The 23,792-nt window shown below is 36.2% G+C and overlaps 3 protein-coding genes across 3 annotated transcripts; all 3 read right to left on the bottom strand.

Moving 5' to 3' along the window:
- Positions 1–878: 878 nt before the first annotated feature.
- Positions 879–1,928, bottom strand: LOC140792778 (protein SPEAR1-like). The gene is made up of 4 exons (XM_073143965.1): positions 1,527–1,928; positions 1,365–1,439; positions 1,161–1,277; positions 879–1,044 (listed from the first exon to the last, which is right to left on the bottom strand). Exons 1-4 carry the CDS (start codon positions 1,839–1,841, stop codon positions 955–957), a joined length of 597 nt encoding a protein of 198 aa, XP_073000066.1. The 5' UTR covers positions 1,842–1,928; the 3' UTR covers positions 879–954.
- Positions 1,929–6,255: 4,327 nt separating this feature from the next.
- On the bottom strand, positions 6,256–9,049 carry LOC140792321 (auxin-responsive protein IAA17-like). The gene is made up of 6 exons (XM_073143244.1): positions 8,909–9,049; positions 8,322–8,806; positions 7,470–7,699; positions 7,176–7,317; positions 6,755–6,816; positions 6,256–6,596 (listed from the first exon to the last, which is right to left on the bottom strand). The coding sequence occupies exons 2-6, from the start codon at positions 8,771–8,773 to the stop codon at positions 6,559–6,561; spliced, it is 924 nt and encodes a 307-aa protein (XP_072999345.1). The 5' UTR covers positions 8,774–8,806; positions 8,909–9,049; the 3' UTR covers positions 6,256–6,558.
- Positions 9,050–12,887: 3,838 nt separating this feature from the next.
- LOC140793046 (uncharacterized) lies at positions 12,888–20,612 on the bottom strand. Its single transcript, XM_073144381.1, has 12 exons — positions 20,411–20,612; positions 19,786–19,913; positions 19,561–19,623; positions 19,255–19,376; positions 19,045–19,160; positions 18,146–18,953; positions 16,649–17,380; positions 16,329–16,550; positions 16,128–16,223; positions 15,819–16,013; positions 14,139–14,252; positions 12,888–13,412 (listed from the first exon to the last, which is right to left on the bottom strand). Exons 1-12 carry the CDS (start codon positions 20,503–20,505, stop codon positions 13,152–13,154), a joined length of 2,952 nt encoding a protein of 983 aa, XP_073000482.1. The 5' UTR covers positions 20,506–20,612; the 3' UTR covers positions 12,888–13,151.
- Positions 20,613–23,792: the final 3,180 nt, after the last annotated feature.

Genomic DNA, 23,792 nt, shown 5'->3' with positions numbered 1-23,792 from the left:
TGCCAAATTCATGAATCAAAAGAAGTACAATAAAAAATATTATTTTGCAAGATATTATTATGTATCCTTGGAAATCATTGTTGAAAATTGATTTTAACTCGACTGTCTGTACTTCAAATTAATAATGGAAATGAGGTACCTACGCTATAAACAAGTTACTAAATGACTAAACTGCTCTTATTATTTTCACATCAGCATGTATTTATGTGAGTGTAATTAAGTTTTTTCATATTTTTCTGACAAACGGTTTGTAACTTAAAGTAAGGCCATATTTATGTGAGAGTGATACGTAATTTACCCTAAAAGATTAAATTAATTAGATTTGAGGTTTGAGCCAATATTAACTAAAATAAGGCTAAACAACCACCAACAAATTAATGACTTTGTTTGCAAAGGTAGACACCTACGTTAACAATTAGACATTAATTAGTTTTATAGATCGAAGAATCTATCACAGCTAATGTCTTGTATTACATTAGCACGCGAAATGATTGCATCACTTGTTTATTAGCATTCCTCCTATAATTTACCCATGGAGGGTGTTTCTCCCTAAGATTTGCTCAAATATTTATCGCAAGATGGAGGGTTTTTTTTTTTGGTACATATTATATGCATCATGCATTCTGCATGGCTTGGTTGTTTGGACATATAGAAAAAAGGAACACTTGGGATCTGGGATCATATGCTAGATTTGCCACCTTTTTTTTTTCAAACTATATAAGAGCTATGAACAATTAGTTTAATTAGTTTTGAAAATAATAATATGCAATTTACTTCCCCATGGGAAGGCATTTCCGGTTAACTATAAAGATGATAAAAGTTAGGAAATATGGTTTCCTTCTAACAACTAAAGAGCCTTAATTCATAGCTTACATTGGTTTCTTGCAGTGCTAAAATGACTTCAATTTCCAAACTTTCTTGTCCCAAATATGAAGCAAGAATTCCTTGAACCGCTCACAATGCTAATCTAAGCTCTAAATCGAGTTCTTGCAAGTCTCTTGGATCGGAGTTCTGACTTGAATCAATGGAAAGCCATCGAGAATCCTGAATGGAAGTGCCATAAAAAGTTTCGGTCTATGATACAAACCTTTGCAGAAAAAGAAGAAAAAAATATAAAAAAGAAATTCCGCAGCAAAGCTTCACTAAATGTATGCATATACCTCCATGCTTTGTGGAAGAAGTGGTAATGTCATTGTTGGTTGCACCAAATGAAGGGTTGAACTAGAATTATATCCATCAAATCTTCTATCTGTTCTTGTAGTATCCCCAAATGCCATCTGAAATAAACGAATTTATTTCAAGTATTCATTAAACTAGTAAAGAAAATATTAAAAAGATGGGACTTCTTTTGTTGCCTAACATACCGTGTTATTTGGATGAATGCCATAAGCTGAAGAAGATGTTGCATTAGATGGGAATGGGATCTGTTTCATATCCTCCTGTTTACATGAGTAATTAGAGCATATACTTGGAGAATTAATGAGTCTATGACAATGATCACATAGTTGAGAAGAAAGAGAGAGAACCTTGTTGGTAGAACTTTGAAATTGTGATTCATAATAAGGGAGATGAGCAGCCATCATTTGATTGTGCAATCTAATCTTCTCCAATTGGGCTACTCCAAGACCTCTTTGGGGTTGCTTTGGCTTCTCATTTCTACTCTTCCTTCCCGTTCCAGATGACAAAGATCTCCCATTACCCATGAACAAATCACCAAAGTTGCTGCTGCCCATCTGATCTGCTAACAAAACTCTGATCTCTCCAAAATATATAGACTGCTTGAGATGTAGAGAAAGAGAGAGAGAGAGGTTAGCTTGAATCACAAGGACAAATGAATCCATAAGCCCTTCTTATAGTGTTAATACTGCCATTAATTGCTGGATTGGATTCTATGTAGATTTAGTCTATTACTTTAAGATTTCTTGGTTAATATGCCAATGATGATCCTATAAGATTTCTATCCTAAAATGTTGCCCAGGTAACTTACATCCACTTCTCCTAGTACTAACAAAAAGAAAGAATCACAGAAAGATCCTTGTAAATTTTCTCATTAAATACCACATTTTTTTTTTATAGTTTCAGGAAGCTTCTTAGGCTTTGCACAAAGCTTTTTCACATGGGGAATATTATTAGGTTGTCTATTTATCAAAGTAAATAAAGATACAAAGTTGCCTCATTTATTTATAATACAATAGGCAATTAGCTTAACATTAATTAAGAACGGCAAATAGACTGTACCAGGTGCAAGTGTGTCAAAATGTAGTGATGGACACTGCAATATTGGCTGTCCTTTTGGTTCTAATGAGTTGGTTGGAATTAATTAGTAGCAAATTTGTATGAGATGCTACTAGGTTTTTGTGATCTTTCCATAGTTATGGAAACATAGTAGCTATTAGGATCCATAATATTTATTGAGGAAAATTTCTTTGAGTTATTTTCTATTTCTGCATATAGTTTTCATACTGCACTCTAGCTTAATTACTAATCAATCTGTAATAAAATGATATCTAAATTTTTCGTTGCGGAAACTAAGTTTACATTTTAAAGTACCAAAAATATGCATGTCTTCCCTTCTTCTTTTTTTTCTTCTTTCATTGAACTTTTTCAAGAACATTTTTTTTTCTAAAGATATTTTAGTAAAATTTGTTAGTGCGGAGTTAGGTTAGAAAATGTCTCTAAGATATTTTTATAACGACTATAATAAATAAATTATAATATAAAGTTAATGATAGTTAGTCAAAATAAACTGTACGACGTGATATAACAATTATAAAAAAAATGAGAAATTATTACAAATAGCTCAAAGAAGATATGCTAATCATAAAATCATTAAAATATAGGATATTATTCAAAACCTTCCTTATGTATGACCATGATCTGGATTCAATCAAGTATCTAAATCTAGATTCTATTGGTGCTAAATAGACCTCGTTAAGTAAAAATCTACATGTTACCTCCCATTTTACCAATTTCAACCCAAAACATTACAATCAAAAGATAAATTTGATATGTTTTTTTCCCTGTACTTGGTCTTTGCATAATTAATCTGGAACCAAAAGGAAGTGGCAAGTATTACAAGTGGACGCCATCATTAACTTAATTTAAGAAAGCTATTATTGATTATGAAAAGCTTAATCGCCTACTTGATCAACTGGCCACTCAGGTTTTGGTGACTATAATCGCAATTAATCAATTAATCACTCTTGGGTTTATTCTACCCACTTGTGTGGAGGATCATGTTTAGCCCTAATCCCTGCCATATGTTCACATGCCAACAACTGTCAACACCCATTCGATATCTAATTAATTTGGATTAAGAATCGATTAATTACAGCTGATGCTTTGTGTTAGGATTAACATCCACTTGGTAAAATAAGCCATCTTGGCGATGAAAATGATAAATCTATATCACGCGATATGATTGTTTCGATTGTTTATTATTAGCATTCAACCTCCTCCTTTTTTTTTCATCTAGAGTGATTTCTATAATATTTGTTTCAATATTATATGAATCATGCGTTATACGTGACATTACAATTACTAGGCATAGCAAATTAGGTTAGATCTGGCTTAAGATCAAGCAATTCATAAATATAACTGGTTATATATTTAAATTACGAAATTAGATGCCAATAAAACATTCAATTCATCTAGCTAGGATTTGGGTGAAAATGGGTACTTACGATCATATCCAATTCTACTCGGTTTTGTATTCAGTAAGGATGAGACCTATTTTAGAAGGATTGGGAATTAATCATAATTAAAATTTATTAAGATAATAAAAAAAAATGTAAAGCACAAATGTTTAAAGATCAAGAAGAAAAAACGAGTAAAAGTAAGAAATCTTCGGTAGCGAGAAAGGAGGAGATATTGTTTACAAATTTCTTATTTGACATGGATTGGATTCGGACACGAATATAAATTTTTAAAAGATTTTTGAATCTGAATTCAGATATAAAAATTCACTTGAATATGAATTCAAATACATCGTCTCTAGTGGGCCGAGTTGAATCTTTACATTATTTTGTTATTGTGCTTTGGTTGGGTCATATGGGCTTAAGTTAAGTTTTAGGTCCATCTTTGTTAACATGTATATATACATAAATATGAGAATAATGGGCCATTATGCTTTTAATTATTATTTTTTCTTTCCATGAGTCCTCCAATAATAGGTCATTATTTGTGATTAAAGACTACTATTTCTTCTCTCTCTCTCTCATTGCTTTCTCTCTCCATTTCCCTCTCTTTGTACCTCCACCCTAAGGAATCTTCTCAAGACTCTAGTAGACCTTGGCCTTCTCCACCACTACCAATATCACCATCCCACCATTTGTAATACCACTCCCAGTAGATTTCCTTCATAGGCAAAAGGGGATATGGAGATTAGAGGATGAATGAGAACAAAAGGGAGGATGGAGGGAAAAGATAAAAGGGAATAATAATAAGTGATAGTGATGGTGGTGGGCAGTAGCTCTTAGTTGGAGAAGATAAAGAGTGATGGCTTTATTCCAAATATGGGAAATATACTAGTATATTCCCTTTTGGCCTTATCTCAATTAATGAATGATGGCTAAGTGCAAATATTGAATTCTAGGGCTTCTATTATGTCACCATATATTTTAGCCTTCTAAAATTTCTTATTTTTGTATGAATATAAAATTTCTTTGGTTAAAATTCTATAAAATATCAATTCTAATATTTATGGAGAGAATTGATCTCATGAACTCAATCATGGATCTATAAAAGCCAACCACTACAGTACTCAACCTACATTGGCACCAAGAAGGGTGGAAGCTGCATCAGCAAAGGATAATATTAGAGTCATATTTATTATTCGGCAAGAAGTAGGTCCCATATATCAAGGATAATATTTATTAGTAGCAATAATATAGGAAGGGTTAGTAGCATTTGATACAAAGGGATGCATGCATCCTTACGAAATTAAAGGCAGGGTGTCTCCTGACATGGCTCTCATTCATTGCATTCATCCATCCATGCTCCATTATTGTAATTGTTATAGCTATGCTTGGGTTATAGTTCCATTAATTTTGTACTCTAGAAGAAGATTCCATGCTAATTGTTAGTTGTATCTTTCTCTCCTTCCTTTGATCAAGACTGGGGCCAAGAATAGATGTTTAACTCTTTCCTTCACATTATTTGGGTCTTCACACTGGCATGCACACACTAGGTTGCAAAGCTGAAAGTATATAAAAAACTTTGATAAGATAGGGAGCATAACAATGATAGAATAAATGTAACTTTTACTAATACCTATTTTTCTCTCCTCTTATTTTTCATCCAATATTTTAAATTTCAATAATTATTATTTTATCTTTGAGAAAAAATATTACTTAAATTAATTATAGTTTCAATCACTTTCTTCCTCTCTCTCGCTCTCCTCTTTTCTTCTCTGTCCATTCATTATAAAGAATATTTTAGTTATTTAGTAAAATATTTTTACTCTATGTTACATCAAGTGTAATATATTATTACACACTAAACTAGTTTATAATAATTAGTTCTGGTATAAACTTTTATATGTAAGTTTTAGATATAAACATAACTAAATTTAGGGAATGCTTGAAAATTATACAAATCACTCGTGGAAATATATTGCAATATTTCACGTCAGCCAACAAAGAGACATAATTGAACCAGGGAGAGAGAGAGAGAGAGAGAGAGAGAGAGAGAGAGAGAGAGAGAGAGAGAGAGAGAGAGTCCATCATTTCTAGGTAGAAAACCTCATTCAATTCTAAGGGCAAGACAGCCTTAATTCCAGGAGAAGATAGTCAATCATTTCTCTTGTACCATACTTTTCTATTCCACCTGAAATTATGGTGCCAAGGAAAACTTTGATCCCTACTATGGACAATATCAATAGTCCTAAAGAGAGGTAGACTGGCAAGTTCCCTACAAAACAAACTTCACAAGGAGACTGGAGGGATCCTTCTCCTTCATTTGGAAAGCCAACACAATGTCTGTGAATAAGGATACAGGCCTAAATGGAAGAATCCTTCTCCTTCCATTTGGAAAGCTGGACTTCAAGAGTAATCAAAATTTGCGAAAAGAGAGAAGCATTATCAGATAGAATGTATTTTGCTAATGATCAATCTTGCTGGTTCGAGAGCGGCAAGTTGTGGATTTCTTGAGTATTTTTCGGAGAGCAAGGTTATGTAGACACTGTCGAGATAAGACAACCATTATCATGCATGATCTATGATTCAATAAGAGATTAATCTTCAGGGATCTTGATCATTTGGTTCAACCAGGAAATAACATCTTGCAAGCAGGAAATAATGTCTCAATAACACGCAAAGAGCGTGAGGACCATTTACACAAGAAGTAACAGGAAGACATACAAAGACTTGCACACAATCTAACAGAACTTATTTCCTTATATATTAGGAAGTTAACATAAAGTTTAGTCCATGTGAAACACTAAACCAAATATGATAGATATTAGACAATTCGCAGCTCAAACCCTCAAACCTTTTGGTTTTGAGAAGGTTCCTTCAAGCAATCTGTTATCCTCGCACTTCAATTTAGGAGATGAATGTTCTAATTCCGGTTCTTGCACTTCTCCATGGCCCTTGGAGCTACAAGGAAAAAGATAAGAGAGTTTTGGGTTAATTCTAAGTGCATGAACAAAGATGAGCAATATGTATATGGTGATTATTTTATATTGGAGAACTGTCCTGATTCACTGAACAGTTCCTAATTCGGCTTATTGGTTTCTTGCTAAACTGGTACTAACCAAGTCCAATAGCATCTGAACCCTTCATGATCCTCAGCCTCCTGCAAGAGTCAGTAAACATCCTGCAATTGCATGGAAAACAAAACAAAAATCAGTGTCTAAGCACTATTAGAGATGCACAAAGATCAATGACGAAGGACCGCAGAAAATTTTTCCAGATAAGGGGAAATTGGTAAATATTGGAACAAGGCCGAAAATTATTGAAACCAAAATTAAGTTGAGGTTTAATCAGTTATCAAGTTCAATCTTCCAAATTTGGTTTTTGATCTTAACAAATTGTTATTATTCTTATCGCCATCATTCTTGCCCAAATATGAAAAGGAAAAAAGGCAAATGAAAATGATATAGGTAATCAAATCCACGATCCAACTTAATTTTCCCTGACAGCAAAGTGTACATGGTATGACAATCTAATACTTACTCCCATGGGACATCACCAACAAGCATCCAGTCTCCATCCTTGTCTTCGTAAGTAAGCACATATTCAGATCCATTTAGAAGATCCGTCAAACGACTCTCAGATAAACCATCCCTGCCTGGTACACCATGAGCTCCACACTGACCTATAAAGATCGCAAAGCAAGCATAAGTAAACTCTTCTTCATAGTACGATTTATAGTAACAATCTTAACAAAAGAAAGAAGTTTCACTGATCTCCCCTTAGAGATGAAATCTGCCATAAAAGTTTTCGAGTGTAAAAGAAATTTGAGCTCACCAATGGTAAAGCCGCTGAACATCTTCTCAAGTGCTGAAGATAGCTCCTTATAGTTATTGTACGTTTTGAGATCAACTTTCCTGAGATATGGCGCACCATCCATGCTAACCTTGACATAAAGACATTCTAACCCCTGTTTTGTCTCTGCATCTTCTTTGCTCTTAGATGTGTTTATGGCCATTGTGTTTTTCCGGTAACTACGGATTGGTGGCCAACCAACGACTTGCGCCCTGTGACATGCAAAATCAATTTTAAACCTCCTCTTAAATCTACCAAAACTGCGAGTCACTCTTATTGTGGACAAGCAATATAAAGAGAGACATATCGAAGAACACGTGTTCTTGCACCAAAGTATGATCTACCATTCATAGTTAGCGAAATAGAGAGACCACAAAATCCATAATCTATCAGCAACACTGTGGTCTCTAAGATTAAGCTTCTGAAAGTTCACGGCACAACTAGACCAGAATCATAATTAAAAGAGAGACGATTTAGCAGGCAATGAAATAATAAACAAGCCTTAGCATTCAACAGGATTAGTAACTTTCGATATCTAAAACCACGATTAATTAAGCTCATAATAGATTACATATTTAAGCTGTCTTCATTAAATTTAAGGCCATGATAGAAAGAACTCTTGTACTAACAGGGGTGCAGAAAAAGATACCCAGAAATTTTACTAAAATATACGAACATAAATCTCAGTTATCTTAGTCATAAAAGATGCCCAGAAATTAGTCATGAGAGATTCCAACATCTAAAGATACCCAGAAATGGAATTAATGGAAACGAAAAAAGAAGAAGACATTTTCTCAAAATTTCCGTAGCTAGCATCTGAAAACAACCACTTACTTCGCAGCCGGCGCAATTGCACGGTCATTCCCATCCGTCTCCGTCATCTGGGCCTTCTTCTCTTGCCCCGAAACCTTCGCCGCTGCCTCCTTTCCTCCACTCCCCTGCCCCAAATGTTGCCCTCCTCCACCCCCTTCACCTCTGGGCGAGAACAAGATCCCACCTTTCCCCGACTCCACGTCAGATCCAGCCACTCCGGAGAAACCCCACTTCCCAGATCCATCAATGGCGTCCGAGAACCCCCTCTTCGCCCCAGAAACGAGCCCTTTCGGGAGGAGCCCAAGGGTGAGCCCAACCTTCTCTCCCCTCTCAGGCGATCCCGACCCAGGTAGCCCCAACCTTAGTTCCGTCTCCTTAAGGTTTAGCGCAGCGCCATGGCCTTCCTTCTCCTTGGAAGCTGGAGAGGAGACCTCTGAGAGGCCTATGTAGTCGTGCTCCAGAGGAGGAGACATCAAAACTCTCTCCTTTCCTCTCTCTCGCTCTCTCTAAGAATAAGAATACCAACAAGCAGTATATGAGCTCTTAGACTCTACGAAGAAGAAGAAGAGGCGAGAAAATTGAAGGGAAAAAAATGATAAAGGAGGGACCTTTTAGATGGGTTTTAATGAGGAGAAGCTTCGTACAATGAATCTTTTCTTCTTCTTCTTCTTTGCTTAGAAGTGGTATTGTTGTTTATAGTATAGAAGTAGGAGTAGTAATCATCTCTTTTGAATGGAAGTAGAAACTATAAAGGCGTGGACTGGACCTTGTAGGAGGAATAAAAATTTGAGGAAAAAAAAAGGAAATTTATCCGTAACTAATAAATAAATAAAAGAAAGAAAACTTACTCTTTTCTTATCCCCACGCTTGTGTGTTTAAGAATATCCCGTACATTAACTGCGACCACCACCAACTCGTCCTAATGTTGCCACGTCAGCTTTTATCCCACTGAGTCGTTATTCTCGAGGCAGGGATAGGTACGATACAAACGGCTGTGATTCGTCCACATCACCTGCTTGGTGGTCAGCAGTAGGGAGACAAAACACGGGACACCGTTGACGAGGTGAAACTTTGACCCACTTCTCCACCCCGGCTGCCTCCACTGGAACGGCGACAGTGACAGAGGTGCCGGCCACCGACACCTGTCGGCCAGTACTACCGACACGGACCGTGACCTTTCCTCCCCCTCCCTCCTCTCTCATTTTGTACTATTTCCTTTAATCTCTTGGGTGTCTAATTCTAGGGGTCCTTTTCATTTCGAACCTTACATTTTGTGTTTATTTCACTTAGGGGGCTTTCTCAAATCCCAAACTTCGCAAGAATTGGCGAGTGGTTTTAAAATTAAAAAAAAAAATATAGGGTGTCAATCGAAAAGGCAAAATGGAGGATGTGAAATGAAACCGTTCTTAAATTAAGATGGATAGTTGCTTTAATACTCTATGAGCTATTAAGTGTTAACAAAAAAAGAGTCAAATAATCAAATTTTTTTAATTTTAATTACTTGACATTCATATATTATTAATAAATGAAGGGATTAATGCAATTAAACCCTAATAAATATGGTGGGAATCTTTAGCGCAAGAGCGGTCCATGTGTGACGCAGGAGAGTAATGCGATACCAAACACTGAAAGAGAGGCGTGCAAGCTACGTGGTGGCCCTCTATTGGATCAATGATTGGGCCTCGCAACTGACATGTCTTGGGTCCCATTAGTGGGTGCAAATTTTGGTGGATACTGGGTGTTCCTTTGGTTGGCAGAATTGGCGGCACCAAAAGAAGGGCAAAACTCTTCTTCTACTTCTTTATTCAACAAAATTATCATAATTTTTTTATTCCACTTGTGGGGAAGTATGAGAAGAAGAATTTCTTGGTGACAATAACACTCTCGAGTGGAGATAATAACCGGTCATTTTGATTGGGTCCCACTAGGTTTTATATATCGTTCGCTCCATGAGGGTGTCAAAGACAACGCATCCTAAATATTCTCATGCTCGGTATCTTTTCAAGTTGACTATTTTCTACCGTTCGATAGAATCCGAATGTCCAAGATAGGAAACGAGTAACCAAGTGGAAACGGGCTGACCACATATTGGATTCTAAATGTTAAAAGAAAGTAGTGCCCATAAAAAAAAAAATATATTACTTCAGAGTCTCAGTGTTGTTTAATTCAAAGTAATTATTTGACGATATATATAATTTTAAAGTCTCATATTTAATCTTTTTAAATTCATAAAATTAAAAAAATAATAATTATCTCTTAATAAAAATATTAAAATATTACTATTACTTTTAATTTAATTAAGATGCACAATTGCACACCAACCGAAGTTAGAGAATGGGGAATCTAAAGTCGGTCCCCCCCACAACCACAAGCATATATATAACACCACCATGCGAGCAAATCTTGAGATATAAATCTAATACTCTTTTCAATTAGGATAATACTAGTTAATTATGGGGTTTACTGTATTATTAGATCTAACATTTTATTTTCTTTTTTTTTGTTTTTGGTGTCATGGGAAGCTCTGCTTTACACCCAACATGAGTTACATGACCTCGATTAAAGCTTAAGAATGTCGTATACCTCTTAATACATAAATCCGATCGGACGGCTGAGGTGTACGGTCCGATAGCGATCTAGCGGCCCACATGTACTTGATGATTCCCGTAGTGGTAAGAGAATTTAGTTGACTAGAGTTGTGATGTAAGTGGACTTTATTGTGAATTAATTTTATCCATTTAAGGGATAAATTATGCAGATCTACCAGCATCTTAGATTATCTGTGTAACAAATCTTGATTTCCTCATATGAGACAGCTTAATTAGTAATTATTCACCCAACTCACATAAATTTTTTTTAAAAAAAAAGTTAAAAAAACATTAAAAAAATCGTAGAATTTTTTTTTGTTGGGACCCACATGGATTAGCGGGAAATGGTGGGGACCACGTGGCGACGCGTTTGTGGAGGGGTGGGGCCAGGTGCGCACTCGCCCGTGCTCATCTCATCTGATTGCTTCTCTGCCCCTGGCGTGGGGCCCAACCTTTGTTCCCCGAAACGTCTACAGGATGGGGCCCACCTGAATAAGTTATCCGGATATCCCGCCTCCCCCCTCTTTCGTTATTCTTCCCCTCTATTCCTGCAAGGAATCAATCCACTTCGGCCTCCACTCTCCAGCCCTCCAACCCCCACATGGGAGGAGAGGATCATTAATGCCTCATTGATGATGCCCGGTGTGAGCTTATTTGATTATGTTAATAAATTATTTTTTTCGTATCAGAAGATGATAAGGATTTTATATATGTGTGTATATATATATATATATATATATATATATATATATATATATATATATATATATATATATATATAAGTCTCTAGTAAAGGAGATGACATAGGAAAATAAGGATGATGGACATTTTGAACTTGCAGACAGTAGTGATGATGTAATTTCAAAAAGAAGATTACTCTCCCTAGCGAAATATATTAGATGAGATGGGCCCTAATTGTAGGTGGTCTATGTAACATATTGATTAAAGTCCCACTTCAAATAGCACCCTCTTTCATCGTGATTCCAAGTCAAATTGAAGAGAATGGCATTGGATCAGTGGTTCTCTTTTGGGACCAGAGGAGGGATTTCTTTCACTCATCTCTTCCCATTAGGGGGCCTCTCACACTTTAGTTGATGGGATGAAGAGAAGTGGGCCAAAAAGAGACGACTCCTTTTGAGTATTAGACGGCATCACAAAAGCCATAGGAAATATTCTTCACTAAACCCTGATATTTTCCGATTTCAATTGAAATTAAACCCTAATCCTCGAAAAGAAAGATCACTTTGAGTGAGAGAAGAATCTAAGCTTTTCTTAGATTTTGGCTCTTTTTTGGTCTGGTGGGTTCTACCAAGGACAGCAGGGGGGGGGGGGGTCTACATATAGGTGAATTTCCGTTCCCTGTGAAGTGGTTGCAGCATCACAGGACATGGCTTATAAGAGACAGTAATGCCTGAAGGAAGTAGTGGTAACCCACCTTGTTGCTTGAAAAATGTAGGCATTGATCAAAGTGAAGAAAATGGCGGAACAAAAGAATCTGTATACCTCCTGGAATCTTCTTCCCTGCTTGTCAGTTGTCACACCCTATGTTTAGAAGTAGCACAACTTCAAATCCACAATCTGACACATACGACAGTTAAAGTCATTATATCTGTCCAAGGAAAAACTACAAGAAACCCACTCAGCTGCCTATAATTTGTATACCATGAGAAGTTTGAGTCACTACAAGAGAAGCAGATCACTTCAGTACCCACCAAAAAGATTCCTAGCGGTGGGGAATGCAAGGCATCGCACGAAGAAACATTGAGGATTTCAATACAAGAGTTGCCAGATCCCAGACATGACCAGCCCACCTCCAGGCAACTGGATGGTTGAGGCTTTATACTGCGAAAGCAGCATTAGATAGGAACTAATGAAGAACAGCAGTGCAGAGAGGGCATCATACTGACCATGAATCCATGAGTCGCGGCTTGCGAGTGCTTGCCAGTGGCTGCCATTGTCAGGATCCGTTGTTTGTGCAATTATTTTTATGAAAAAGAGATTAACATAAATCGTTGGATCACCAAGTGCTTTAATGTCGTTAAAAGTACTCGGGCAATAATGTGAGAGGAGAGATTGCAATTGTAACAAATTTTGAAAGCATATTGGGACTTCTGTAAACTAATGCCGAGAATGGCTTTCAGAAGGTCGCACCAAATATAATACATATCAAAGACTACTTGTGTCGAGAAACTACCAAAATCAATGAGTTGTCAATAGAGAAAATATTCTGAGTTCAGTGCGCAATAGAAAGTGGAGGATGCGTTCACCTCCACTTTTCTCCCAGCTCCTTTTTCTCGGATAGCTTCCATGTTACCAGGATAGCAGCAACCAGAGCAACAATGGTGAGGAGAAGTAGTGCATAGCTGAAATCTTCTGTAAGCGAATCATAGGTTCTTGATGGAGCAAGTTTCATATAGAAGAGATCTACCCCATAGGAGAAAACTAGAGCTGTGGACTCCAACTTAGCTGGAATTGCTACAATTCCTCTCAAGCCTTCAACTTGAAGAGAGTGCGTCACATAAGACTGCATAATATTCAAATGTCAGCTTGAAATTATTGGACAACTACTAGATGTATGCATCGGCTAGTGCTTCAGCCGAACAATACCTAGTATAAATGAATAAAGAATTCCAAATATGTATATAGATTTTTCTCTATTCCAAATATGTGTTAGGTTTTTCTACATTACAAGACGAGCAATGAACCTAGTGTTAGTACATAGTAGTGTCAGAAATTGCCAAGTAAAGCTAGATTATCTTTGACCTGTGCATAAAATTGGAGGATGAGAACTTGCATAAATGAATGCAGAAAAAAAAATACACATATTTTGCTGCTTTCATCCCAGGTCCTCCTTTTGGTCAAGCAGTTATTTGCATATAAATATTATCGAGAAGCATGAGCGATTAACCAAGTATTCTGGTTATTTAAATCTCTCAAGAAGTTAGATACAGAGGCCTACAGTGAAACAGATGCATGGAAATTGACTTGTTTTCCAATGCAAAATTCAAAATTACATTTCCCGTCTTCGATATTAACTGACATTTTATAGAAATATTGTGTTTATACCTAACATCAACACATAGGCCATGTTAACAGCAATTTTATGAGACCTTTAATCCCTACAATATCATTGCAATAAGTATCATGTACTTTTCACTATACACATTTTTGAATAAAGAAGCAAAATAATATCCTATTGGCCATAAATTAAATGAGAGAACTATGTAAAGTGAAATGACAAGTAAATCACCTGAGGGATAATTGGCAAAGAATCTGTTAATGGCATCAGGCCCTCTTCTCTCTCTGCTTGTGTGGGATTAACAGAACGACGGGGATCAAGATAACGCTTATCAAGTGCCAAAATCTGTTAAATGTTTTAAATAAAAATGGCTTACAAAGTGACATTTCTTTATATATCATACTAGTCCAGTTAATAAAGAAAAAGGGTGTGCCTAATTCTGATTAGAAATCTTGGATGTAGAAGCACAAGATGAGAATATGCAACCTTAAAGAAAACTAGAAAATCTTTTAAATGCGTAATTTAACAATTATAGACACAGTTCTAATGTACCATCTGTCAAAACACTAATGATTGTGAAATTTCTTAATAAGAACTCAGTAGTCGGTCTCTAACCTATATCTCCTTTTCATGTCAATTTCTACATAGTTAGAATTAGTCAGTACCAAGAATAAGAACCTGTTCCAACTACTCTCAGCTAGCACATGGACTTGTAAGGTTATTAACCATTAACAGATTTATATTTGCGAAAAATTTATTTCGCCCCCTTCCTTTTGTGTTATTTTTGTTTTGACCCCTCATTTTTACCCATCTAATTTGACCCCTACTTTTCATTGTAAGTCTTTAAAAAAATCTTCAGGTCAACTTTAACCAAATGAAATTGGACGGAATGACATTTTTTAATGAATATATTTCTGTTGATAAAATATACCTTCTCAACTACCAAAATTGCCCATGACACTTTACTACTTTGGTTGTATATTTTTTCAACCTTATTATTTCTTCTCTTTAGGGCAAAGAAAAAAAGCCCTAGAAAAGAACACAGTGAGAATGCACTTGATTGTGACTGAGATCACTCATAACAATCTTCATTTTAAAAATAGCACGATTGGGAAGGAAAACTTAGAAGGTTTGGGAGGGTTTTCTTTAGTGAATGAGAGGAGCATAGTCGAGGAGGAAAGGTTTGAGAGGGTTTTCATTAGTGAATACGAGAACAGTTGGGAAAGAAAAGTTTGACAGGAATTTTTTTTAAAATTTAGTAAACAGGTTAGGTTTTACCAACTGATATGTATATCTAAGGGTATCCTATTAATTTAAGCACCCTGGGTTAGTTTGACTTGAAGGTTGATTAGTTTTTGTGATGAAAAATAATGGCAGGGAGGAAATGTAAAACAGGAATAGATTTAGACAGGTGAAAGGGGTCGAAACAGATATCAACATTTATATTTATATGCATGCCTAAATATTTTGATCTTTCTTCATAGTAGAATAAATAATTACTCAACAAGTAACAGACATCACCATTTACAATAGAATAAAGAAATTCTCAACCAGTAATAGACATCAGCATTTACAATCTACCATAATTAATGCATCAAAGATTTGAAATAATTACTGATTTCAGGCTGAGTAAATGGTTCTTATGCTATAATCGGAGAATTAAATATAAGGTTTTCATAGATTTCCTCATTTCATGCTTAACTCATTGTCTGCTAAATCTCCACAGGTTGCCAAAAATCAAAAGATGTATAGTATCACCGAAAAGTAGTAAAAGTTGCCCAAAAAAATAAATCAAAAGAAGTCTAATCTAGTCAATTTAGAAATCTTGATATAGATGAATTTTACATCAAAGAACCAACAACAGCTTGTTTTTTAGGAATACCATTGACTGGATTGTATAGTTTGGCTAACCTGGTCACCAATTGTCCCAATTAGGAGCTGCTTGGATGTTATGCCCTTAGCTGTTGCAGTCACTGCCATTGTTTTCACAGAATGGGTGAAAAAGTATGATTGGGATTTAGTTACCACCTCTGGACGGGCATATGAAGTAACAGGCACAGTCAAGTTATGTTTTCCCAATATAAGCTTCCAAACATCTTTATTGTCCTGCACGAGACATTTTAACGTAACAGTCCATGTCTTTCAAAACTAAAAGAATACAATGTCAAATGTTAAAGAGATTGATAAGAAGTTAGAAGTTATATATAGGTAATCACTTACTGCCCGAGATTGATCATAAATCTCAATGACTGAAATTTCGTATCTATGTGCTCTGAGATTAAAGTAGTGATAGACAACCACGTTCTCAGTTAAGACCTTGAAATAAGAAAATAAATACAAGTTATCTCAAATGAAGTTGTTTGATGTTCTATCTGTGGTTGAAAATATTGGTCAAAATATATGACAAATTACGCCACTTACAGCATGGACAGGGCCTTGTGCACCTTGGTGAGTCACTCGGTGCAGTATACGACCAGTGACAGCATCAATAAGATATACAACTAGCCGAGCTTCTTCTGGTGTTGAAGATCCAATCTCTCCAGAAGCCTTGGGAGAAGCAGTAGCAACAAAAAGTAAATTTTTGGATATATATTTGTACATCACATCTTGGTCTGCCACCACCTTTGCTTGGGTATGAACAACCTAGAGAAGAGATATTAGCAGTGCAAAGAAAGTTCAGTTTTTTTTCTTTCAAAATTGCACTAGAGAAGCAAAACAAATAAAGCACCAAGGAAGAGAACCTCATTCATCTTTCTTGTTGCAGTAGCAATGATCTTCTCATTCTCAGAAGGGAAAATAATAGACCACAACTCTTTAGTATCGAAGCAATATTCATCAATGTCATTGACGTTGCACCCATCTTTAAAAAAATATCCTCTGATACTATTTTTTTCAACTTCAACTGAATATGCGTATATATTTGGCATTTCCCTGTGGAAGATATCAACAGAATCAGAAGTTCTTGGATACAAATGAGCACGGAAGTTGGCATCCATGATGAGATGAAGTCGCTGCTCAGATGAATCTGTCAAGGTCAATGGGATAACTCGACTGACAGAATGAGCAAGGCTTACAGATTCAAGTTCCTTCCCAGAGTAAGAGTCAACAACTGAGAGAACACCAGAGGCTTCAGAATTAGATCCACATCTGCCAACTACGAGAACAGATGGGTTCTCGTGCATTGCATGATGATGAGGAACTTGCCACTGATATATACCTAATGCAGATGGAGATTCACAGGCTTCCGATTGACGAAGGGAAGTAAGTAAGTGAGACCAAACAATGCGCCCATCTCCAGTGTGCAGTGCCAAAATTTTACCAGCTCGAGTTAATACAATAATGAGTTTCCTAAACCCATTGTGGTCACGTGTCATCTTATTTTTTTCAGAACTTTTTAGTCTCATCTCTTGTATAGCAGCCAGATCATCAGGACCAGCAAGCATGAGTGTTCCTTTAAGTTTCAGCATATGTCCCTTCGTAAGTAAAGATGAGAAAGAAATTTCATCAGCAGAGCATAATAAGATCTAACTCTAATATTTACAAAAGAAATGATTGTGATGGTCAACAAGTTCCATTTATCATCGAAGTACCTTTCCTAGTATTGCTTAAAGCCTTAAACCCAAGAGAAACACAATTTAAACAAAGTTAGGAAAACCATGACCTATCAGTTAAAAGCATATAAATGCAATATTGTTCTTGAAATTGTGTGAGGTCTAGATAGCATAGAGCTCTAAGTATTTACCTCCTATTAGCATTTATTATATCGAAATTAAAAAAAAAAACTCATATGAGTAGTTGTTTATTTTCTGATTTCCTTGTGCTAGTGCACTCTCCTTTCACAGCATTGAATCCCAGACCTCTGCCAAATAGGCATCCAGCTCGACAGCTGGTTGTGCACCAAAACTGTGCTGTACTGGTATCCTCATCTACATACTTTTTATAAAAATATCTGATTGAGAATTTCCACAAAAAAATCTTATTGGAGAACTTCCAAAAAAACGTCCTATTGGATGGTAATTTCCTAGCAGTTCTGGTCCTCTTGTGCACCATAACTGTGCTAGCCTGGTTTTCTCACCTTCATACATCTTATAAAATATTTGAATGAGAAATTCTGAAAAAAAATCTTAAACGAGAATTTCCGAGAAATGCCCTCTTGGCCGAGAATTTCCTGAAGGAAAAATATTTTGGATTCTTTTGTTGCTGAAAAAGAATATGAAGGAAAAAAAGTCAAAAATTACCTTAAGCCATTCAAAGAGGTTGTGTTCCACCTCTGCCACTGACACTCCTTCCTTCTCAACAGGCAGTTCAGATGTTGTTGAATCAATAACTGAAGCAAGTCCATCCTCTCTACTCCAAACAACTTCACCTTGTTGTACCAATAAAAGTGAGTGATCTTCCATTACAAGCAAAGCTCGAAATCCATGAGATCTGTCTGTTTTAAGATAATTATTGATAAATATATTCTGTACATGACCCCTCTGTTGGTCTATCCGAATAGTTTCACTAAGAACTTCATTGGTTATGCCATTATCGAGCTTAACTTTAAGTTTGATTTCTGTCTCTGCATGCTGCACAAAAGCAAAAGCTTGTTCTCCTTCAGAGATAATGAGAGCATCACTAACAGAAGCTGGCTGGTTAATATTCTCAATCACCTCCAGTTCACTCACTCCTTTAACTCTTAGCAGGACAATACTTGAAGCAGTCTTTATAGCAAAAATGCCTTTATATTTCAAAGGCAACAGTTCAGCCGCACCGGAGAAATCTTGAACAAGATGTGAAACATATACCTGATGATATTCTATTTTTTCACCTTCGAAATTAATCAGAAACAAAGACGACTTGGTGGCATCCAGTGCAACCAACCAATTATGAGAAACAATTGCTGTTTCACCACATATACTACTGGGCAACAATGTTGTGCGTTGCCTTAGCACCTCCCCAGTATTAGCATCAATGTCATATATAGCAAACTTTGAAGAACCAAGAAAACCTACAGCATATACTTTATCACTGTCGAGAGGCTGAAAGATCTGTTTAATCTCCACGCTGCAGTAATTTTAAGAAAAGATAACCTGTAATTCTGTAAATACTTATAAATCTGAGAAGCTCTAGAAGAAGTCCAGGAGTTGGGAAGTACCTATCGGTGGCAAAATCTTTTCTCCAAACAATAGCCCCATCTATGCTTGATACAGCATGAAGCCACCCTCCACCAAAAACTAGAATTAGGTTGTCTTTTCCTGTTCTAGTTTTTGCCTATTAAACAATTGAAGTCGAATAAACTCATCAAAGATAACATACCGACGGTAATGGGACATTCTAATAACTGACATAAATCTTTGCTTCTTACTTGAACATGTAACAACGAGTTTGAGGGTGCTGAAAATTGCAAATTAAACTCCCAAATCAGCTGGCCATCAGGAAGGTTCCATGCCCTCAGTACACTACCTTGAGAAGAGAGCGTAATAACATCTGAAAGAAACACCTTTTCAGAACTTTCTCTACAACTAAATATCTATTTCTTGACTGCATCTAGAACATAACAGCTATGTGTTCTCAAAGTACAAAGTAACAGAGCAAGTACCTTTTCAATATTTTAAAAATAAAGCATGATACACTACAAAGGATCTACTAAATGAGACTACAAAGGACTCACACTTCCCAAGAGAGATGCTAAGTTGATCCACTTTGTCATTCTCGCCAAGGACATGCCTCCAAACTGCATCAAGAGAAGTTCATCACCATATAGAAAGAATTCTAGTAAAGGAAAAAGTAAACTGCACTAGTACATGAGATATACACGAAGTTTTACAAGTCAATTATCCAATAATGCAGAATAACGATGTATTAAAAGGCCCTTCAAGTGCCAAGTGTAACTCACATATATTCCCAGTACGAAGATCAAGAGAGGCGATGACATTTTCTTCTGTTGAGACCACTACACGCCTTCTCCCAGTCTTTTGAGTGTGGAAAACAGCCTGCTTGACTTTGCCAATGTACTTCTGATGCCTGCAGAAGAAGGTCAATATCTTAATTCAATTGGCAACAAATAGATCAAGCCACTCATCTCCCGATTTTCTAAAACAGAACCATGCTTCTTAAGACCTCTGACAACAATTTAATGCTCTCGTGAGTTAGGATGTTCATACATACCTCGTTAATAAAACGCTACACTAAAACAATAGATCAAATGAAAAGTATTACATGTATCCCATTCGAAGAATACTTTAGCGATACAAATATGCAACATATTCACAGATAAGGAAAGGTATACTTTTTAATGGAGAACAGTATAACCATTGATATCGATCAGAAGCAAGGTAAACGTCAATCTTAACTAGATCACACATCAATTCTGAACAAAAGAAAAAAAAACTCCCTAACGACTCCAATCAAGAAGAATTGTTCAACACGTCAAGGTAGTACGGATCTAAAAAAATACTCCATGAACTCCACAAGAGTTCAATCAACAGTAAGAAAGGAAAAGAACGATCGGATCCACTGACCAATCCGCGAGTCCGACTTGATCCTCGTAAATGGCGAAGGCGAAACTCGAGAAGGCGAGGAGGGCGAGAAACCCTAGAAGAAACCTAGCCGCCATGGCCGCGGCGGTCGGAGCTCTGTGTGTGGAGAGGAGTAGCAGATCTATCCGATGGGAGAGGAGTCGACCCCGTCGACGGCGGAGATTTGAAGGCCTCCAACTCCACGTGTACGGAGCCGTGAAAGGAGCGGAGCGGGGTCGTCAACGAACTGGACGGGCTGGACCCGAGAAGGATCCGATTACGTTGCCGAGTCCGGTCCAGGGTTTGAGCTTGGTCTTGGACGGTTATATCCGATGCCTGATGGATTATTAGGTTGATATGGATTTCTTTTTAATCTTTGATAAAAAGAGGCTTAGATTGATATGGATTTGAATTTTTAAAAGGTAATATTCGTTCATTATATGGACTGGATAGGCCTTTTCTAATACAGTTGTGATATTTAAATATAGATTACTAAGGCCTGTTTTGGATACTCTGAATTTAATATTTAAAGTATCAGAACGCTAGAGAAAATTGAGTAGTCATCCAGATGACTACTGTTGAAATATTTTCGTAGAGTAATTACTTCAGATATAATGTTTGATATTAGAAATCAATTATAGAGTAACTAAGATTTGAATACAAATTTCCACGGTATTTATATCTACATCCAACTGAAACCAATCGAATTTTGGAATCATGTTATAGAGTCCATGTCACGAGCCTTCACCCAACTTGGGTCCAACTTGAATATATAACTCTAGGCTAGATTTCTAGAACATTTACGAATGACTTTGTATATTTAACCTACTTTATATTTTTTATATTTTCATGAGAATTTTATAACCCGAATTTTTTTTTCTATAAAATTTTTACTTAACATCATGAGTTAATTTGAACAAAAAAATATTTCATTATAAGATACTAAATAATTAATAAAATATTTAAAATATTCATGTCTCGTTCATCTTCCCTTTCTTTTTTATATTCTCAATTATCCTCACCGTCTCATCACGGCTAAGATGAAGTTTTTGATCCTTAAATTAGAGTCGATCGAGATGCTTAACTCACTCCAACTTTTCCAACAAACTCATGGTCAAATTAATGATTGGTAGATGATAATAGGGAAGAAGAATAAAAGAAGAAGAAGGAAAAGATAAGAGGAGGTAGCCGTGGTGAGCGATTGTTGGAGAAAGACGAAGAAAGATAGTGGATTGGTAGAGAAAAAAAGAAAGGGGCGGCTAGGATATATTAATAATTTAGTTAATATGGATTAGTTAAAATAATGTTAATGTGTTAAATAAAATTATAAAGAAAATGAGGTGTCAAATTATAAAGTCATCAAAATGGAGTATGAATCATAAAATTGAATAAAATATAAGACATAATTTGTAAAATTTCCTAAATTTATTTTACCTTATGTATAAAATTATTTTATCGAAGTGTAATATTTTATACAGAATATACTATTGACTAAATTTAAACTATTTAGAGTTTCCATCTTAACCCTCCTAGATTGCCAAACTACTCCTCTTATATAATAGACTAATTGATAGGAGGAAATAGTATTTTGGTAATTTAGTATATCTGTTAAATTTCTTATAACGTGATATTTTGGGGGTCTATTAAATTGGATAAAAACTCGAATAATTTTATTTTAGTCATAAATATAGAGTTTATTTTATTACAAAAAAAAAGTTAAAATAATTTTAACATAAATACATAGAGGGTAAAATGCACTAGAGATACCCTTCTTAAGTTTCTCATCCTGCCTCTCGATGTGTGGAATCGTCTTGCGCAATATGTACTGAAATGGGCTTAACTGGCCCCAACTTGGCGCTAAGCTCTCGGCAAGAGAGGCGTATTTTTTTATATTTTTATTAAACAAACAATTTCGACACCTCAAAGGGAACACAAAAAAAAAACACTTTAGGTATTCAATAATTCAAAGCAATACCTAGAGTGTCCCTAGCAAATAGATTGGCCAAAACGGCCGGATTCATAGACCCAAACTGAAGAAAAAATTTGAATTCTCTTCCAAGAACGACTAATTCATGTGCAACAAGATTGGTAAAAAAAAAAGCAGTTAAACTCATAGCCCTATACAAATTATATGGTCTAAAATATAAGAAATATGTTGTGCAAATTCTTAAATGAGCGAGGGAAACGGAAGCAAAACCCTTCATCCTCAAACAAATCTAAATAGAATAGCAATAATTTGGGGCAAACCAAATATTAGCAAAGCTAATATCAATATCAATGCGAGAACTCCAAATACAAGATGCTAGTTGTAGAGAACTTCAAATACTCAAGGTAATCACAAATATGAACACCAAATTAATGCAAACCATAGAAAGAAAAGAGGGAGAGACAAGATTTACGTGGTTCGACGATGTGCCTACATCCACGGGCAGAGCAATCTTCAATCCACTATGCAAATCTTCAAATACAAAAAAATTACAACTCTAATCTCTCTCTAAACAATGGTGGCTCTCCCCTACAAGCTTTTCTCTCTTGTAAAATGCCCACACAAAACCTTAAAACCCAACATTTCTATTTATAGGGCCGGTTCAGATTAGGTTTTTCCGCGTCGCGTTCAAACGCGCCCTCGGGGGCCCGTTCAAACATGTCTATATCAAAGCAGCAAAACCAAAGGGGCGTTCAAACACCCGCTGGGCGCGTTCGAATGCACCCAGTGCAAATGTATACTGGCGTTCGAATGCCAAAACCCCGTTCGAATGTCTGCAGAAACAGTTGCTCTCAGGTTGGCTCGCATTCGAGCGCGGCTGGAGCCGTTCGAATGCTTGCATCACAGATTGCTTTCTGTCTGGAGCCTGCGTTCGAATGCCCCCAGGGCCCGTTCGAACGCATGGCACAGAAATGCTGATACTTACTGAATTTTTACTGAAACTGAATTTGACATAATTTTTTTTAACAAAATAGTAATAATAATAAAATATAAATTTTGTTGTATAATTTTATGAGAATCCTTATCATTGCTGAATCTGACTCTTCTTTGCTCTCGTGAGGCCGATTTCATTAAGCATCTTATTTTTTTACACTAGATGATGGCTTCCATCTTGTGGAGTTTTACGAGGATTGGGGTGTTAGATTATTAGTTAAAAACCTAAAACCTGGTTGCATAAGTCATTGCTGTTCACAAAGCTCTCATTTATCTTCATTACAAGAGTATTTCTAACGTATGGATAAGCTGGTCGGCTTGCGCCCTAGACAAGATGACATGCAATGTACACATCGCAGCCAATATTCTGATTCCACGTATCACTGGGAAGCAGGTCAGCCAGCAACATTGACGGCCTTACAGGCCGGCCATTGCCGCCTCTAGTCTAAACGACCTTCGACGCGA

Source organism: Typha latifolia, chromosome 7 (genome assembly GCF_019914945.1).
Source record: "Typha latifolia isolate L0001 chromosome 7, TyphaL0001v2, whole genome shotgun sequence".
Taxonomy (NCBI): domain Eukaryota; kingdom Viridiplantae; phylum Streptophyta; class Magnoliopsida; order Poales; family Typhaceae; genus Typha; species Typha latifolia.
The sequence above is the reverse complement of the archived record's forward strand: the minus strand, read 5'-3'. Positions and strand labels throughout refer to the sequence as shown.

What these genes read in the sequence shown, in the direction of transcription:
- LOC140792778 (XM_073143965.1), bottom strand. Translation starts at nt 1,841, where the DNA reads ATGGATTCATTTGTCCTTGTGATTCAAGCTAACCTCTCTCTCTCTCTT. An exon ending in TTCAAAGTTCTACCAACAAG is followed by an intron (nt 1,440 to 1,526) that starts GTTCTCTCTCTT and finishes TCATGTAAACAG; the next exon opens with GAGGATATGAAACAGATCCC. An exon ending in GCATTCATCCAAATAACACG is followed by an intron (nt 1,278 to 1,364) that starts GTATGTTAGGCA and finishes CGTTTATTTCAG; the next exon opens with ATGGCATTTGGGGATACTAC.
- LOC140792321 (XM_073143244.1), bottom strand. Translation starts at nt 8,773, where the DNA reads ATGTCTCCTCCTCTGGAGCACGACTACATAGGCCTCTCAGAGGTCTCC. An exon ending in GTTCAGCGGCTTTACCATTG is followed by an intron (nt 7,318 to 7,469) that starts GTGAGCTCAAAT and finishes CGATCTTTATAG; the next exon opens with GTCAGTGTGGAGCTCATGGT. An exon ending in TTCAGATGCTATTGGACTTG is followed by an intron (nt 6,597 to 6,754) that starts GTTAGTACCAGT and finishes TTTTCCTTGTAG; the next exon opens with CTCCAAGGGCCATGGAGAAG.
- LOC140793046 (XM_073144381.1), bottom strand. Translation starts at nt 20,505, where the DNA reads ATGGCGGCTAGGTTTCTTCTAGGGTTTCTCGCCCTCCTCGCCTTCTCG. An exon ending in CAACAAGAAAGATGAATGAG is followed by an intron (nt 16,551 to 16,648) that starts GTTCTCTTCCTT and finishes TCTCTTCTCTAG; the next exon opens with GTTGTTCATACCCAAGCAAA. An exon ending in CTTTGCCAATTATCCCTCAG is followed by an intron (nt 13,413 to 14,138) that starts GTGATTTACTTG and finishes AATATTATGCAG; the next exon opens with TCTTATGTGACGCACTCTCT.